Source organism: Oncorhynchus mykiss, chromosome 17 (assembly GCF_013265735.2).
Source record: "Oncorhynchus mykiss isolate Arlee chromosome 17, USDA_OmykA_1.1, whole genome shotgun sequence".
NCBI classification, from domain to species: domain Eukaryota; kingdom Metazoa; phylum Chordata; class Actinopteri; order Salmoniformes; family Salmonidae; genus Oncorhynchus; species Oncorhynchus mykiss.
In genome coordinates this window covers 19,143,993-19,164,084 of record NC_048581.1, presented here as the reverse complement: position 1 = coordinate 19,164,084, position 20,092 = coordinate 19,143,993, and the positions used below count along the sequence as shown (strand labels likewise).

General features: G+C 45.0%; 1 protein-coding gene across 1 annotated transcript in view; it reads right to left on the bottom strand.

The window, feature by feature from the left end:
- The window catches only part of LOC110485545 (adenylate cyclase type 9), a 104,574-nt gene that overhangs the window by 83,483 nt on the left and 999 nt on the right, over positions 1-20,092 (bottom strand). The window contains exons 1-4 of the mRNA XM_036949228.1: positions 17,536-20,092; positions 16,255-16,503; positions 15,663-15,927; positions 12,093-12,380 (exon numbers count right to left, since the gene is read on the bottom strand). The exon at positions 17,536-20,092 is cut by the window's right edge and continues 999 nt beyond it. Coding sequence (XP_036805123.1) covers positions 12,093-12,380; positions 15,663-15,927; positions 16,255-16,503; positions 17,536-18,753 — 2,020 coding nt within the window. The 5' untranslated portion in view covers positions 18,754-20,092. The remainder of the gene's footprint in view (positions 1-12,092; positions 12,381-15,662; positions 15,928-16,254; positions 16,504-17,535) is intronic.

The following is a 20,092-nucleotide window of genomic DNA, read 5'->3' as shown; positions in this document are numbered from 1 at the left end:
AACAGACCGACATACATACATACATCCATACAGACAGGTTAGACAGACAGACAGACAGACAGACAGACAGACAGACAGACAGACAGACAGACAGACAGACAGACAGAGCCAGAGACAGACACTCTCCCTGAATCTCTCATAGGAGGTAGACACACAACACTTTGCCCTCTCCTCCTCCTCCCCTCACCCGTGTGAGCAAAACATTTTAGTGGTTAGAGTTAATTTCCTGCAATTCTACTCATTTTGCCATTGGACGTAGAGCAATGTTGTAGTTTTAAAGCAAGTTCGCTGCAATTCTACTCATTTTGCCATGGGGCGGAGAGAAAAATATGATATCAGTGACCCCTGGTTGGTAATGCAACCATGACTTAGAAAAAGATTCTCGAACTTGCACCTTGTGTATTCTACTATTCTAACTCTCAACAGTGAGTTGAGACCCCGGACTGAATAAAAAAAAAAGATATATATAGAAAAAAATATAGTTTATTATTTGGTAATTGATCCACAGTTGCTCATCCATGTCCTATATGAACCACTCTACCCAACTGGATCAACACACAGGGGGACCTTTAACACCGGTGCGCAGCAGGAAGTGACGTCACATGAAGCGACAGTGGAGACAAATAGCTTGGATAGAAACTGGAGTAGAGAGTTCTTGGTTAGCATGTCTGTGCTTGTCTGCCGTCTCAATTAAGGACACATGATTCATCGTTTTATTAGGAAACTGGGCCAACCGCTGATTTCATGGGTTTTATGTGGAGATATAATTCACACAATATCAATTGTCAACATAATCCCTTCAAGACATCTTTCGAAACAGGCCATATGACAGTCTATTGGGTAGACAGAAGACGTAGACACACACGGCCAAACACAAACACACAGACCAATAGGACAGGGAATAGAGTGTCATTTCAGAAGCACCGTGTGTGTCTTATTCTACCATGTTGTCTCTCTGCAGTGTGTGTGTCTTATTCTACCATGTTGTCTCACTGCAGTGTGTGTGTCTTATTCTACCATGTTGTCTCTCTGCAGTGTGTGTGTCTTATTCTACCATGTTGTCTCTCTGCAGTGTGTGTGTCTTATTCTACCATGTTGTCTCTCTGCAGTGTGTGTCTTATTCTACCATGTTGTCTCTCTGCAGTGTGTGTGTCTTATTCTACCATGTTGTCTCTCTGCAGTGTGTGTGTCTTATTCTACCATGTTGTCTCTCTGCAGTGTGTGTGTCTTATTCTACCATGTTGTCTCTCTGCAGTGTGTGTGTCTTATTCTACCATGTTGTCTCTCTGCAGTGTGTGTGTCTTATTCTACCATGTTGTCTCTCTGCAGTGTGTGTGTCTTATTCTACCATGTTGTCTCTCTGCAGTGTGTGTGTCTTATTCTACCATGTTGTCTCTCTGCAGTGTGTGTGTCTTATTCTACCATGTTGTCTCTCTGCAGTGTGTGTGTCTTATTCTACCATGTTGTCTCTCTGCAGTGTGTGTGTCTTATTCTACCATGTTGTCTCTCTGCAGTGTGTGTGCTGTACGGCTGGGATCTGATAGAACAGGGTTGGGCTCCAGTATCTGCACCAGCACACACTCTGACCTGACTAGAATACTCCCTCTACTACCAAGGATGAAGAGACGGAGGGAGAGGCAGAGAGAGAGAGAGAGAGAGAGACAGAAAGAGGGTGAGACAGAGAGAGGGAGAGACAGAGAGAGAGAGAGAGAGAGAGAGAGAGAGAGAGAGAGAGAGAGAGAGAGAGAGAGAGAGGGAGAGAGAGGATAGATACACAGCTCCCATTAGTCGTATACTATTGACCTCCTACTGCGGTACACTAGTTCATTAGTAGTATATTATTGACATCCTACCGCACTACACTAGTTCAGTATATTATTGATCTCACAGCGCTACACTAGTTCAGTATATTATTGATCTCCTACTGCGCTACACTAGTTCAGTATATTATTGATCTCCTACCGCGCTACATTAGTTCAGTATATTATTGATCTCCTACTTCGTTACACTAGTTCATTATATTATTGATCTCCTACTGCGCTACACTAGTTCAGTATATTATTGATCTCCTACCGCGTTACACTAGTTCAGTATATTATTGATCTCCTACTGCGCTACACTAGTTCAGTATATTATTGATCTCCTACTGCGCTACACTAGTTCAGTATATTATTGATCTCCTACTGCGCTACACTAGTTCAGTATATTATTGATCCCCTACTGCACTACACTAGTTCAGTATATTATTGATCTCCTACTGCGCTACACTAGTTCAGTATATTATTGATCCCCTACTGCGCTACACTAGTTCAGTATATTATTGATCTCCTACTTCGTTACACTAGTTCAGTATATTATTGATCTCCTACTGCGTTACACTAGTTCAGGATATTATTGACCTACTGCTGTGCTACACAAGTTGAGAATATGATTGAATTCCTACTGAGCTGCACTAGTTCATTAGTAGTATATTATTGACCTCCCACTGCACTACACCACTTCAATATACAGTTGAGGTCAGAAGTTTACATACGCTTAGGTTGGAGTCATTAAAACTTGTTTTTCAACCACTCCACAAAATTCTTGTTAACAAACTATAGTTTTAGCAAATCGGTTAGGACGTCTACTTTGTGCATGACACAAGTAATTTTCCCAACAATTGTTTACAGACAGAATATTTCACTTATAATTCACTGTATCACAATTACATAAACTAAGTTGACTGTGCCTTTAAACAGCTTGGAAAATTCAAGAAAATGATGTCATGGCTTTAGAAGCTTCTGATAAGGCTAATTGACATTATATGAGTCAATTGGAGGTGTACCTGTGGATGTAGTTCAAGGCCTACCTTCAAACTCAGTGCCTCTTTGCTTGACATCATGGGAAAATCAAAAGAAATCAGCCAAGACCTCAGAAAAAAATGTGTAGACCTCCACAAGTCTGGTTCATCCTTGTGATCCATTTCCAAACGCTTGAAGGTATCACGTTAATCTGTACAAACAATAGTATGCAAGTATAAACACCATGGGACCACGCAGCCGTCATACTGCTCAGGAAGGAGACGCGCTCTGTCTCCTAGAGATGAACGAACTTTGGTGCGAAAAGTGCAAATCAATTCCAGAACAACAGCAAACGACCTTGTGAAGATGCTGGAGGAAACAGGTACAAAAGTATCTATATGCACAGTAAAACTAGTCCTATATTGACATAACCTGAAAGGCTGCTCAGCAAGTAAAAAAGGCCACTGCTCCAAAACCACCATAAAAAAGCCAGACTACGCTTTGCAACTGCACATGGGGACAAAGATCGTACTTTTTGCAGAAATGTCCTCTGGTCTGATGAAACAAAAATAGAACTGTTTGGCCATAATGACCATCGTTATGTTTGGAGGAAAAAGGGGAGGCTTGCAAGCCGAAGAACACCATCCCAAACTGTGAAGCACGGGGGTGGCAGCATCATGTTGTGGGGGTGCTTTGCTGCAGGAGGGACTGCATAATGACCATCGTTATGTTTGGAGGAAAAAGGGGAGGCTTGCAAGCCGAAGAACACCATCCCAAACTGTGAAGCACGGGGGTGGCAGCATCATGTTGTGGGGGTGCTTTGCTGCAGGAGGGACTGGTGCACTTCACAAAATAGATGACATCATGAGGTGGAAAATTATGTGGATATATTGAAGCAACATCTCAAGACATCAGTCAGGAAGTTAAAGCTTGGTCGTAAATGGGTCTTCCAAATGGACAATGACCACAAGCATACTTCCAAAGTTGTGGCAAAATGGCTTAAGGACAACAAAGTCAAGGTATTGGAGTGGCCATCACAAAGCCCTGACCTCAATCCCATAGAAAATTTGTGGGCAGAACTGAAAAAGCGTGTTCGAGCAAGGAGGCCTACAACCTGACTCCGTTACACCAGCTCTGTCAAGAGGAATGAGCCAAAATTCACCCAACTTATTGTGGGAAGCTTGTGGAAGGCTACCTGAAGCGTTTGACCCAAGTTAAACAATTTAAAGGCAATGCTACCAAATACTAATTGAGTGTATGTAAACTTCTGACCTACTGGGAATGTGATGAAAGAAATCAAATCTGAATTAAATCATTCTCTCTACTATTATTCTGACATTTCACATTCTTAAAATAAAGTGGTGATCCTAACTGACCTAAGACAGGGAATTTTTACTAGGATTAAATGTCAGGAATTGTGAAAAACTGAGTGTATTTGGCTAAGGTGTATGTAAACTTCTGACTTCAACTGTATTATTGACCTACTGCACTACAATAGTTCATTAGTAGTATATTATAGACTTCCTACTGCGCTACACTAGTTCATTAGCTGGAGTGTGTCATGGTTTAATTAAGACTAAGTAGCCTATCCACTGCCACCCACACGACTGACAGACATATAGTGGTGGGAAGAAGAGACTGGACCTGAGCCCAGTACAATATCATAGCTAAAATCAGGCTAGAACAGTATTCTAGCCCTGAAATATGCTAACGCTAGCTACAGGTAACTTATCCCCATGTACTGCTAGATGACTATCTTCCTACAGCTGCAGTTAAACTACTCTATGCCTGCATCCCAAATGGCACCCTATTCCCGTCTTAGTACACTACTTTTACGGGTTCTGGCCAAAAGTATTGCACTATATAGGGATAAAGGTGCCAACGGCATTGTGGAGGGTTGGTCGGTATCCAGATTTTCATATCGTCGTACCGTCCTTCTCTCGTCCCAGGATTTACAGTATTACTGACTTGGGGGCGCCCAAAAAAACAATTACCAGAATGCTAACAAAATTACCATAAGTAATAGTGAATTTTCATGGAGGTTGCTAGCTAAATATGCTAACGAGCGCAAACGAAAATAAACAAATTGCAAAGACAGGCAATGCAGCTCATGACATTTTTGGTGAGTTCGGACATTTACAAGCAAATATGAACGAGAGACGATGTGCAAATGAACAAAGTTTTGACACATACTTGTCTGAAGGAAGAACAGTACTTGTGTACATGCTGTGTCTGAAGGAAGAACAGTACTTGTGTACATGCTGTGTCTGAAGGAAGAACAGTACTTGTGTACATGCTGTGTCTGTGGGGAGTCTGGAGTCGCTAGGGCAACTGGCCTGCCTGCTCTGCTTGGAGAAGAGGGGGGAGGAGCAGACAGGCCCAGAATGGAGAGGAGAAAAAATGCAAGGAAATCAAACTGCAGTGGCAGCTGTACAGACAACTCATCCAAAGGGATTTGACTTCTCAAACACGGCAGAAAGCTGCCACAATGTAATGCCCCTTCACCTTATTAATTCAGCCACTTACTTAGATAACGCAACTCCCAAGTTTAACTTGCTAGTTAACGCAGAATTCATACTTTTTCACGCAGGAAAAAAAGAAAATGCATAAGAAATATCGTGCTGCGTTTACATTTTTTTTTTTTACTTGTGTGCACTACCAGTAATACTGGGTATCCCGGGATGAGTTTGCAGATGCATACATGCAATTAATGCAATTTAATGCACACACACACGTACAAACACACTCATTCCTAACCCCATTTCCCTGAGTAACAGCACACCACAACAGGAGAAAAAAGCCTGAACAGAGCATATCTATCCATGGCCATTCAGACTCTTTGTGTGTGTGTGTGTGTGTGTGTGTGTGTGTGTGTGTGTGTGTGTGTGTGTGTGTGTGTGTGTGTGTGTGTGTGTGTGTGTGTGTGTGTGTGTGTGTGTGTGTGTGTGTGTGTGTGTGTGTGTGTGTGTGTGTGTGTGTGTGTGTGTGTGTGGAGCCCAGAGCTTAACAACAACAAACCCTGGGCACAAAATGCAAGCCTCACCACCTGGGCTGAAATAGGAGAGATGGCAGATTCAAACACACACACACAAATAGCAGCACTGGGGCACAGAGAGGCTATCACTGCTAGTAAAGCTATATGAGAAAACCATGAGTCATTGCAATAAACTGGACTGGTGTTGCGTAAGGGCTGTGTGTGTGTGGTATGTGTGTGTGTGTGTGTGGGGGGGGGGGGGGGGGTGACAGGTGAATCGCTGAGTGGATGAGACGGGTAACACTAGGGGTGTAACGGTACATGTATTTGTACCAAACCGTTCGGTATGGGGACCTCGGTTCGGTCCATACTGTCAAACCGAATGAGAACATAAAAGAATATACAGTGCCACCAGAAAGTATTCAGATCCCTTGACTGTTTCCACATGTTGTTAGGTCACAGACCTATTCAAATACGCATTAAATAGTTGTTCCCCTCATCAAGCTACATACACTACCCCATAATGACAAAACAAAGACATTTTGTTCATTTTTGCTCATTTTTGCTAACAAAGACATTTTTGCTAATTTATTTTAAAAAATTCAAAGCAGAAATATCACATTTACATAAGTATTCAGACTCTTTACTCAGTACTTTGTTGAAGCACCTTTGGCAGCAATTACAGCCTTGAGTCTTCTTGGGTTTGACACTACAAGCTTGGCAGACGTGTATTTGGGGAGTTTCTCCAATTCTTCTCTGCAGATCCTCTAAAGCTCTGTCAGGTTGGATGCGGAGCGTTGCTTCACAGCTTTTTTCAGATCTCTCCAGATCTCTCAAGTCCGGGCCCTGGCTGGGCCACTCAAGGACATTCAGAGACTTGTCCCGAAGCCACTCCTGCGTTGTCTTGGCTGTGTGCTTAGGGTCATTGTCCTGTTGGAAGGTGAACTTTCCACTTTGGATCAGGTTTTCACCAAGGATCTCTCTGTACTTTGCTCCGTTCATTTTGCCTCGATCCTGACAAGTCTCCCAGTCTCTGCCGCTTAAAAACATTCCCACTGCATGATGCTGCCACCACCATGCTTCATCGTAGGGATGGTGTCAGGTTTCCTCCAGATGTGACGCTTGGCCATAGAGTCCAATCTTAGTTTCATCAGACCAGAGAATCTTGTTTCACCTGGTCTGAGAGTCTTTAGGTGCCTTTTGGCAAACTCCAACCAGGCTGTCGTGTGCCTTTTACTGAGGAGTGGCTTCTGTCTGGCCACTCCACCATAAAGGCCTGATTGGTGGAGTGCTGAAAAGATGGTTGTCCTTCTGGAAGGTTCTCCAATCTCCACAGAGGAACTCTGGAGCTCTGTCAGAGTGACCATCTGATTCTTGGTCACCTCCCTGACCAAAGCACTTCTCCCTAGATTGCTCAGTTTTGCCTGGCGGCCAGCTCCAGGCAGAGTCTTGGTGGTTCCAAACTTCCTCCATTTAAGAATGAGGGAGGCCACTGTGTTCTTGGGGACCTTCAATGCTGCAGAATTTTTGTTGGTACCCTTCCCCAGATCTGACCCTCAACAAAATCCTGTCTCAGAGCTCTACGGACAATTCCGTCGACCTCGTGGCTTGGTTTTTGCTCTGACATGCACTGTCAACTGTGGGGCCTTATATAGACAGGTGTGTGCCTTTTCAAATCATGTACAATCAATTGAATTTACCACGTGGAGTCAATCAAGTTGTAGAAACATCAAGGATGATCAATGGAAACAGGACGCACCGGAGCTCAATTTCAAGTCTCATAGCAAATGGTCAGGTTACTTATGTAAATAAGATATTTCTGTTTTTTATTTTCAATAAAATTGCTAATATTTCATTATGGGCTATTGTGTGTATATTGCTGAGGAAAAATACATATTTAATACATTTTAGAATAAGGTTTGAATACCTTCCGAAGGCACTGTATATCAAATGAAAACACTAGGGCTTGTAGGCGATGTCTACACTGCGTTGTAGGTCTCTTGAGTAAATCGGAGCTGAAAAAAACATTTTAGGCTATTCCGTTAAAACAACTAGAGCCTATGCGCACATTGTAATCAAAATTATAATCTTAATTGGTGCATTTCAAACCTTTTGTGAGGCGCAGTCAGGAACTAGTTCTGCACAATGGCAAGTGGTGGGGTCGATTAACCGGAAATGGAGGATCCTTCGTCATCATTTAAATCTCCAGTTTGGGGACATTTTGGCTTCCCAGTAGATTACAACGACGAGGGACAGAGAGAGTATGTCACCACGCACCTCAAAACATTTTGACACATTTACGCCGACATCACCCCAGTATTCCTACCACTGGAGCCGATTCTGACCGGGCCAAAGAAATGACAAGAGTGGTGGATATGCGCCATTCTCCTGGTTGAGAAGAATAGGGGGTTTCAGCACCTTGTGAAGGTGCTTGAGCCACATTATGAATTTGCCCTCTCGCACCCATTTCAGCAAGTAGGTAGAATATATATATTGCTCTATATAAGCAAGCTTAAGCTGAATTGGCTAATGCACCCTGGGTTGCGCTTACTACAGATGGATTGACTTCCAGGGCTACAGAGAGCTACTTAAAAAAAATATATATATTTTACCTTTATTTAACTAGGCAAGTCAGTTAAGAACAAATTCTTATTTTCAATGACGGCCTAGGAACAGTGGGTTAACTGCCTGCTCAGGGGCAGAACGACAGATTTGTACCTTGTCAGCTCGGGGGTTTGAACTTGCAACCTTCCGGTTACTAGTCCAACGCTCTAACCACTAGCCCATCACATTACCCCAGAGTGACAAATTAGAAGACTGGCACTACAGACACGCCCCCACTCAAGTGCGCATATTTTTATCTTTGTAAGAAAATATTATAGCATAGGCCTATACACTGTCTGAGCCATGTTCACATATTGATTTCACACGCATATTGCACTTTATTTTAGTGGTGTAGTTGATGAGTAATGGTGTGTTTCATTGAAGGAAACAGAAAGTGTTGTTATTCCTGGTGGTGCTCTCATCAGGTATTATATCGCTCAACATCATATATATAATCAGGAATAACAACACTTTGTATTTTCTTAAACAAAAACTAACTACAGTAACTGTTGGATTTTCATTTTTCCGCAGTACTGAAACCGAACCGTGACCCCAAAACGCAATACCAACCGAACCGTGACCCCAAAACCGCAATACCAACCGAACTGTGGGCTTGGTGAAGCGTTACACTCCTAGGTAACACCCTGTCTGAGTGGCTGGAGAGAGAGGGATGGAGAGAGTGATCAGGAGGTTCAACAAGGGGACACAGTGAAGTGACTCGGGTCAGGGTGAGGACAGAGAGAAGGTGACAGTGAGAGAGAGAGAGAGAGAGAGAGAGAGAGAGAGAGAGAGAGAGAGAGAGAGAGAGAGAGAGAGAGGAGACAGAGCTGCATTTCCTATTACACTGTGACAAATACTCAGACCAAAGAGAATATTTCTTTCCCAAAATTATAATTCAATACAAAGAATTTGAAACTATAAAAGATGAAGAAAAAATCTAATATTTATTGGGTGAAAAGCCTAAATGTGCAGTTTTGGCAGCCAAATATGTGTCCCCCTGCCACAACCTGAGGGACAGCCAGTGAAAAGTGCAAAGTAATGTTGATAATATTTCCCATCTTGTTTTGTTCTGTCTTTCATACCATGTCATGTGTCTTCTCAGTCATGTTGACACTGGTCTACTACTATTGCTTTAATGTATTGTTGTTCTCATTAAAATGTTGTTGTAGTTGCTGTTAATGGTAATCCCATGTCCACTACTACTATTATTATTGCTGTTGGTTTTTAATTTATTTTTATATATGTATACTTTGACAATGTAAGTAATAATGAACTTGCCATGTCAATAAAGTCAGTTGAATTGAATTGAGAGAGAGTGCCCTCTCCCTCTACTTTTCTACCCCCCTATTCTCCTGCCTCCCTCTCTCTTGTCCTGCCCCCCTCTCTCTTCTCCTGCCCTCTCCCTCTACTTTTCTACCCCTCTCTTCTCCTGCCCCCCGCTCTCTTCTCCTGCCCTCTCCCTCTACTTTTCTACCCCCCTATTCTCCTGCCTCCCTCTCTCTTCTCCTGCCCCCCTATCTCTTCTCCTGCCCCCTCTCTCTTCTCCTGCCCTCCTCTCTTCTCCTGCCCTCTCCCTCTACTTTTCTACCCCTCTCTTCTCCTGCCCCCCGCTCTCTTCTCCTGCCCTCTCCCTCTACTTTTCTACCCCCCTATTCTCCTGCCCCCCTCTCTCTTCTCCTGCCCCCCTCTCTCTTATCCTGCCCCCCTCTCTCTTCTCCTGCCCTCTCCCTCTACTTTTCTACCCCCCTATTCTCCTGCCCCCCGCTCTCTTCTCCTGCCCCCCTCTCTCTTCTCCTGCCCTCCTCTCTCTTCTCCTGCCCCCTTCTCTCTTCTCCTGCCCCCCTCTCTCTTCTCCTGCCCTCTGCCTCTACTTTTCTATCCCCCTATTCTCCTGCCCCCCTCTCTCTACTCCTGCCCCCTCTCTCTTCTCCTGCCCCCCTCTCACTACTCCTGCCCCCCTCTCTCTTCTCCTGCCCTCCTCTCTCTTCTCCTGCCCCCCTCTCTCTTCTCCTGCCCCCTCTCTCTTCTCCTGCCCTCTCCCTCTACTTTTCTACCCCCCTATTCTCCTGCCCCCCGCTCTCTTCTCCTGCCCCCTCTCTCTTCTCCTGCCCCCCTCTCACTACTCCTGCCCCCCTCTCTCTTCTCCTGCCCTCCTCTCTCTTCTCCTGCCCTCCTCTCTCTTCTCCTGCCCTCCTCTCTCTTCTCCTGCCCTCTCCCTCTCCCCTCCTGCCCTCTCCCTCTCCCTCCACTTTTCTACCCTACTCAGGACTGAAGTGCCTGCCCTCTCCATCTTATCAGCTCCTATCTACAGCTCAAACATGCTCTGCCCACAATGCAACACCTGGGCACAAACACAGTAGCAGCCAAATATAAACCAGCAGCCTCTGTGTGTGTGTGTGTGTGTGTGTGTGTGTGTGTGTGTGTGTGTGTGTGTGTGTGTGTGTGTGTGTGAATATGTTAGCGCTAACTCATTTACTAACAAAACACTCAGTGACTATTATGAGTTTTGAAATGATGACCCCGTATGACCCTGTATGACCCTGTATGGCCCTGTATGACCCTGTATGGCCCTGTATGGCCCTGTATGACCCTTTATGGCCCCGTATGACCCTGTATGGCCCTGTATGGCCCTGTTTGGCCATGTATGGCCCTGCATGGCCATGTATGGCCCTGTATGGCCCTGTGCAAACCTGATAACCTGCATGGTTCATATTCATAAAGCCTCAGAGTAGAAGTGCTGATCTAGGATCAGGTCCTCACTGTCCATGTCATCTTTTTCAAATATGATTTAAAAGGTAAAACCGATGGTAGATCAGCAGTCCTGCTCTGAGACGCTTCCTGAATATGGCCGTGATGTGCTTTAGGTATTATATCATCACCCAATGGGATGAAAGCCACAGTCTGCAATATGTCCTGCTGTTCAATGTGATGTATGTGTATATTCAGTGAGCATACAGTCTACTACACACCTGTTGTCTGTAAATGTGTAATAACGTTATATTCCTGAATGTTCTTGTTCGAAGTGAGAGGTAAAAAAAACACATTTCCTAATAACCTAATAACCTATTTTCATTGAAAGTTATACTTACCAAGCAGCAGTTTTAGAACGTTTGGGATGTACATAACACGCCTCATTGTTACAATCAACTAAACAACATAGAATCAAAACACCCAGTTATTATGAGTAATCAAGGTAGAACCAAAATAGACCCCTTTCGGTGTTTACAAACATTGCCGCACACGAGGGCAATGCACACAACTTGGTTGCAGAACACGAGTGGGTTCTCATAGACCGGAAGCAAAAAATACTATTTACATGTTGCTTATGAGCGCCTTCCACACTACTTTTGGACTTGTATGAATGTCCTGCTTATTAATATGAAGTTTGTGTCATCATCGCAAATCAACTGCATTATACTTTTTTTTAAATGTCAACTTCACCCAGAAAAATGACTTACTGGCTAGCTTTGCTCACCGCCTACGTCAATGAGCGTTAGCATTCTAGCTAACAACTGCTGCGTACAAAACAGGTATTCTGCAAAGATCACAACCAAATACAATCTTAGTGAACGTTCAAACACTATTCAAAACAACATTGGAAGTAATAACTATGGAAATATCTCCATCATGTGGAATGGGCGCAGATGGCGATGGTCAGTGTTCCTGCATCCTGCCTGACATCAGTATGTGTGTACTGAAAAGGGGGACACAGAACAAAATCAAATAAAACCTACCCTTCAGTTTCTCCATCAGGCCCTGCGTCGCCCTCTCCAACACCCGCCCGTCCTCCTGCTGGTACCGATCATCCAGAAACCCAGCGGTGGCCTCTGATAGGTGAACCTTCCCGGCGACGCCCAATTGTTCCATGAGGTTGGCCAGGTTGACGTCGTTGGACCACACGTCGAACTTGAACCGCTTCATCCCCAGGATCCCACAGAGGACCGTGCCGGTGTGGACCCCCACCCTCATGTCCACCGTCTCACACGTCTCCTGGCAGAACTGCTCAATGGCCACGATCATACCTAGTTTCAGAGTAGAAGAAGAAGCAGAAGAAGACTTTATTGACCCGTTTTCCTTGTAGTACAATGAAACTGCTCGGATCCCAATCACCCCTGAAACACAAGCACACACAGGTCAGACAGAACGCAGTGAGCACACATCCAGTAACTAGTAACAGGTGCAGGGTATAATAAGCCAACTGGAGAAAGACAGATACTGTACCCACCCACACACTGCTGATTGCTCCCATACTTTGATTGGAAAACATTTTGGCCCAAAGGTCAAGAAGACCAGCTTCAAAAGACCTTCAGACCAGCGCACTAAATGCTTATCGGAGCTATCTCAACTCATTCTAGATGTGGACAACAGATATGCCTCTTCTCCAACGCTTGAACTCTACAAAGAGAGACTGCTACACCAATCGGAATTTGACAATCTTTCCACGAAACAAACGGAACAGCATCTGTTTAAGTCGAGGCAGACATTTTATGAACACGGAGAGAAAGCTGGCAAGTTGTTATCTCACCAGCTTCGACCTGAAATCTGTGTTGCAGCCGATTTAACTTCTACCAATCCCAAAGAAATCAACAATCAATTTAAGCAATTATACTCTGCTCTTTACTCATCAGAGGCTCTTCCTGACACATATTGTATGCACGCATTTCTAGACAATCTGGACATCCCATGTCTCAATTCAGATGAGCAAACTAACATGAATACCTCAATAAGTGATGATGAAGCTACTCTGGCAATCCAGTCCATGCAGAGCGGTAAAGCATGATGCCTTCCCTATTGAATTTTTATAAAGCATTCTCCTCTAAATTATCCTCTATCCTCAGCTCAATGTACAATGAAATCCTTTCTCGTCAGAAACTTCCCCAGACACTTACCAAGGCAACTATTTTGGTTTTGCTTAAGAAGGACAAGAATCCCCTCGACTGTGGCTCATACCGCCTTTAAGCCTTTTGTGCTGCGATTATAACATTCTCACTAAGGTCCTCTCGTGCAGAGACAGTGATGCCTACTATAATTAACTCTGACTAAACCGTATTTATCTCAGGTGGACAATCTTTCTATAATATGCGGCGGCTATGTAATGTTCTTCATGCTGCCCACTCAACTCGACAACCAGAGGTCGTCATCTCTCTTGATGCTGAGAAGGCTTTCGACCGGGTTGAGTGGGAATATGTATTTACGGTACTAGAGATATTTGGGTTTGTCCTGTCATTCCTTTCCTGGATTAAGATTCTGTACCAGTCCCCCGTGGCGTCTGTTCGCACCAACAATGTTACCTCTAGCTACTTCCCTCTCCACAGGGGGGCCAGGCAGGGTTGCTGTTTATCCCCTTTCCTATTTGATATGGCTACTGAGCCTCTTGCTATCGCCCTACGCGGCGAGGAGGGGATTAAGGGGCGACATAACTCACAAGGTGTCCTGATATGCAGACTATCTTATTTTACACATCGCTAACCCTGTAGAGTCTGTACCCGATGGTGGATCAGCAGTCCTGCTCTGAGACGCTTCCTGAATATGGCCGTGATGTGCTTTAGGTATCATATCATCACCCAATGGGATGAAAGCCACAGTCTGCAATATGTCCTGCTGTTCAATGTGATGTATGTGTATATTCAGTGAGCATACAGTCTACTACACACCTGTTGTCTGTAAATGTGTAATAACGTTATATTCCTGAATGTTCTTATTTGAAGTGAGAGGTAAAACAAATTTCCTGAGGAGATATAATAACCTAGAATAACCTTAACTATATAAGGCAACACTGTGGAGTCTATACCCTATCTCTTGGACATGCTACAAGGTTTTGGGACATTCTCTAGTTATGAATTAAACCTAACATAAAGTGTGCTCCTCCCCATGAATCAGTTAGCAGAAGGTATGCCAACTTCCTATTTAAGGTGGAGCATCAGGTCTGTACTTATTTGGGGTTGAAGGTCACACGCTCATTTCAGGCTCTGTTGAAACATAACTTCGGTACACTCCTGGAGAGCACTAAGCAGGATTTCATACGGTGGTCGTCTCTTCCCATTTCACCAGCAGGTCGCATTCATTCTGTTAAGATGACTGTACTATCTATGTTTTTGTACTTATTACAAATCATCCCCATTTTTTTGCCAAAGTCGATATTCAAACAACTGGACAGCTACATTTTAAATTCATTTGGAATAAGTCAAATCCACAAATGAGAAAGGTATATCTAGAGAGACCTAAGGCTGCAGGTGGGCTGGGCATTCCCAATTTGTTTTACACTACTACTGGTCAGCAAATATATCTAAATGTGTTTGTTGGGTTTGTACATTTGGAAAAAAAGGACTTGGGCCATCCTGGAGTTACAGTCTAGGTCCCAATTCTCAAAATCACTTTATCCTTAAACAAGCAAGCTGCTTCTCTCCATGATCATCTCTTCCCAGCGTCACAGAGTGACACGGCATTCCAGTTCTGGCATAGGAACAGTCTGCTGTTTATGTGTGACTTATTTGTTGATAACACCTTTTTTTGCACTGTCTCCATTACTCAAATGACAGATTAGCAAAAATATACCCAAATGTTGACCCCAAGTGTTTGAGATGCCACCAGAGTCCAGCAACTCCGGGAGACATGTTTTGGTCGTGCCAATATTTGAGTGGCTTCTGGGACCACATTTGTTAAGCATTCTCACATATGTGTAATACAACTGTTAGCCCCAACCCGGTCACTGACATTTCTGGTGTACTTCCCCTAGACCAGAATGCCACCATGCATCAGGCGAATGCGATAGCATCTGCCTCACTGCTAGCGGGCAGTCTTGTTCTCTTCACAGGAAGTAGGCAGAGTCAACCTCCTTTATGCAGTGGGTTAAGGAGGTGGTGTCATCTCTGCCTTTGGAGGTTGGGTACACTGTCCGTGGGGCCTGACAAAAGTTTGGCTTCACCTGGTCCCCATTAACGACTGGGGAGCCTGTCTTTTACTTAGTGTAACTTGCATATTTTGGTAAGCAGATCTCATGTCTGTTCTAGTGGCCATATATTGTGCTGATAAGATTCAACTAATATTATTTTCTCCATTGTTTTTGTTCCTATTACTGTTTATGTTTCTATGTTATCCTTGTATGATGCCTTGGTGGGTGGGAGGGAGGTTTGGAGGGAGGGGTGGATTGGGGAATGAGGGTTTGGCGTTGTACTGTTTTTCTGTTCTCATATCTGAAAACCTATAAATAAAGTACAAAAATAAAATGACAGACATTGCACAATAAAGTTGCAGGAGCAATTAACAGAACGCTATCTACCCATCTTTATCCCATTGGATCATACCTAGTCCCATCTCGACACAGCAGTACGCATGGTCAGGGCGTGGCTCGGGACATCCCGCCACGCAGTAGTAACAGTCTCCCAGTGTACTGATCTTCTCACAGCGCGTCAGCTCACACAGCCGGTCGAAACGGCCGAAGAGGTCATTGAGGAGCCCCACCAAGGCGTGGGCGGACTTGTTGGCAGACATTTTGGTGAAGCCGACGATATCCGCAAAGAGGATAGAAACAGGCTCCATCCGCTTCATGTTGAATGGCCTGAAGATGATCTGATGATCAAATTAAATCAAACTTTATTTAAAGTGTTTTTAAAATTGTAACACACTTTGCAGTAAATCTATAAGCTTTTGTTCTTCTGGGTCTAGGCCGGTTACCGTAAAGAACTTAGTGACAACTGCTGATGTAAAAAGGCTTAATAAAATACATTTGATTGATTTGGATAATAAAATAAATAAAAGCAGACCACACATGAAGCAATGAAGGAGGAATAAAATAGCATAAAACAGTGACTAAAAGGCTAAGCTAAACGGGTGAGTTTTTACACATTATTTTAAAACGCCAATGGGGTTTTTAAAATCAACCACTGCTCCTCTTACCTGGCCTCTGGGGATCGAAGTCTTCTTCCTCTTAAGATGACTATGATGATGGGGATGGTTCTTAGGGCTCGCCGCGATCGAAGAAGCCCCCCCAGGACCTCCGACCGTGGACACAGCCGAACAAGCCCCGGCAGAGTATCTCTTCCCTGCGTTCCCCTCCATCTCCTCGTCCCCCTGCTTCATCAGTTCATCGGCGACCCTCCTCGGCATGACAGAGTGGATCATGCGTTCCTTCAACGCTTTCTCCACCTGGAACATATTCACAAAGACAGGTAACAACTGGTTTCTTTCTCCACCTGGAACGTATTCACAAAGACAGGTAACAACTGGTTTGCCTCTCCACCTGGAACGTATTCACAAAGACAGGTAACAACTGGTTTCCTTCTCCACCTGGAACGTATTCACAAAGACAGGTAACAACTGGTTTCCCTCTCCACCTGGAACGTATTCACAAAGACAGGTAACAACTGGTTTCCTTCTCCACCTGGAACGTATTCACAAAGACAGGTAACAACTGGTTTCCTTCTCCACCTGGAACGTATTCACAAAGACAGGTAACAACTGGTTTCCTCCTCCACCTGGAACGTATTCACAAAGACAAGTAACAACTGGTTTCCCTCTCCACCTGGAACGTATTCACAAAGACAGGTAACAACTGGTTTCCCTCTCCACCTGGAACGTATTCACAAAGACAGGTAACAACTGGTTTCCTTCTCCACCTGGAACGTATTCACAAAGACAGGTAACAACTGGTTTCCCTCTCCACCTGGAACGTATTCACAAAGACAGGTAACAACTGGTTTCCCTCTCCACCTGGAACGTATTCACAAAGACAGGTAACAACTGGTTTCCTTCTCCACCTGGAACGTATTCACAAAGACAGGTAACAACTGGTTTCCCTCTCCACCTGGAACGTATTCACAAAGACAGGTAACAACTGGTTTCCTTCTCCACCTGGAACGTATTCACAAAGACAGGTAACAACTGGTTTCCTTCTCCACCTGGAACGTATTCACAAAGACAGGTAACAACTGGTTTCCTTCTCCACCTGGAACGTATTCACAAAGACAGGTAACAACTGGTTTCCTTCTCCACCTGGAACGTATTCACAAAGACAGTGAACTGGTTTCGAGAACATCAAGAATGTAACCATTTGTGATCTATTTCATGTTATTTGATTGTTTGATGAACATGATGATGAAATGAAATCATCTGTCTCTCGATGATCAAATGTGTCAATGTTTTGATTTTATCTGTCTCTAACATATAAATAATAATTACCTCCAGGTCCTTGCCGTGCATGATGGCCTGGCCCACCTTGAGGAAGGTGGAGCGGGATCGCACCTCGGACATGATGAAGAGGTGGATGCCGATGGCGTGGGCACACAGGTGGAGGAGGGCCTTAGCCGGGCCCAGCCAGCGGAGGGTGTCCCATTCCAAGCTAGAAGAACCAAGACCTCCAGGACTAGATCCAGAACCTAGGGACCCTTCTGCACCTCCAACCCCAGCCTCGCCCCACCTATTCCCCCCATAATTTCCTCCACTTCCATCTCTCCCCTGGAGCAGGGGCAGCCACTCTAAGGCTTCAAATAGTACTGAATACAGGAGCCCCAGTAAAACTGAAGCATATAGCCTCACATGGAGAACACTGTAGAGTAGTAGCAGGACCTCCATACACAGAGAGAAGGTGCCCACTGGGGAGATGCAGGGAGCCCGAGTAGGGCCCACTCCGCCTGGGTTGCGAGGGAATGTCCGGTTGCCATCCCTGGTTCTCTCCAGGTAGACAAAGCCTCCTGTCTGGATCTGAGGAGCCAGAGTGATGGCGAATGTGGTCACAATGAGGAGCAGCGAGGCCTGGTTGTACAGGTGAGTATAGGGCCTTGTCAAGGTAAAGAGGAAGAGGATGAGCAGGAAAAGGAGGAAGGAGGCGGTCGGGGCGAGGAAGGTTGCCGGGTCACAGCGGTCGTGGTTGACCCCGAAATACACGCCCCAAAGGAGCGAGGCAGAGGCCATGTATGACAGAACATAGCGGAAGCGGCGTTGAGTCTGCGGGAAGCACCTCTCGCGGCACGCCTCTTCGAGTATCGGCGAATCAAACTTGGGGTCCCACCACTGGGCAGCGGACCTCTCAAACAACTGGGGCAGAGTCTTCTGCTGGCTGTGTAACTTATTCATAACAGCCCTCCGAACTCCCGACTCCCCTGAACTACAGCTGGAGGAGATGCTGTATTTGGTGCAGGGTTTGGAGGGATCTCCTTTGGCGGTAGTGGTAGACCCACCTACTCCACTCCCTCCTCCTCTGGTATTGCTGTCCCTTGTCGTTGGGGTTGGGGGAGAGTCATGATATTGTCGATGCTGTGGCGACGGCGCGTGCTGTGTGTGCCTAGTGTTGTCGATAATCCGCACAGTCACGGCGCCGTCACTGCTTGAGGCGCAGCTAACCTCCGTGGCATGTGGGAGAAGCTGCTGCTGCCGGTGTTGCAGTGGCTGCAAGGCCATTATGATGGCCGGAGTGACGTGAAGGGGGAAATACTAATATCTGATCAATGATGGCGGACGGTGCGCGGGCAATGAGGTAACAGTACTAAGTGAAACATCTGGCAGAGGAAGACTAGACAGGAGAGTGGGCAAAAAAGAGAGGCAAGAAAGGTGATGGTTGTAATCACGACTTGATATATCGTGTGTACAGAAAATACGTATTTCTACTAGGCTACGCACGAATGTAGCCAACTAGGCCTACTCACTCATATAAAAAGGACCGTTCCAGGCTCTTGAGTAGTTCATTATCCCGACCTCTGTATTACGTCAGCACTCACATTCCATTAATTCGTCCCTTGCCTTTGGAAGCCCTCGCTGTCCACTTTGTACTCGTGTGCTGCTCTGCTCGCTCTCATCTGGCAGTTGAAATAATTGAAAGTCCTTTCGTCTTTCCTCTCCCCTTCTTTATACATCCTTCCCCGATATTACGTTTTTTATCACATTGCGATTTTTATCAGGTTTAAAAAGCCAATCTGGGGTCAGTTGTTCAAATATTCACTTTTTATTCCACACCACGCGCAGTGTTTTGACAGCCGCCAGTGACAGCTCGAGCCTCGCTCTCAAGAAATCCTCACGTGTCTTCTTCAGTGATGATCAAAATAATGTCCCCATGTTATTATTACATTTTAATACACACACAATCCGAAAAGAGAACATTATTTATGTAATGTTTCCAAGTCCAAAACGACCCATATTGTGTGTGTGTCTTGTTTAGGAGTTGTAGGCTATACACAGTAGATTGTTGTCCCACTCATTCCAATAACAAGCAAAGTTACAGCTTCGGTCCCTTCTTATCTTATCGGAGCACCCGCTCCAAAACAAGTCACTTTAAAGTTCCTTTCCCCTGGAAAAAAAACAAGCGTTATCCTCTTTCCGTTTTAGTTACATGAGTCAACAGTTGAAAATAATAGGCTAACATTCATAGCATAAACTCGTATAGCATGTCCTCCTTTCCCTTTCTGACTATTTCAAAGCCCTAGTGTGGGTGAATACTTTCGTGTTATACTAGCCAAGCTGAAGAGTTAGGCTTTGGCTGTCGGGTCGGGTAGGTGGGTGGGTCGGTTCACGACCACCCAAAACCAGCAGCCAGGCAGACAGCGTCCGTTTAGCGGTCTAGCTGTCCCCCCATACCCAGTCTGTAGTTCTTCCACAGCCGGGCCTATTCCCAAGCTCCAGCCCCGTCCTTTCCTGACGTCCCTCTACGGATCTCTACATCGGTAATATCCCCACTTCCAAGACGACAGGGACTGTACAGATACAGTAATTATGAGACCTTGAAAAGCGATTTTAAATCGAGAGA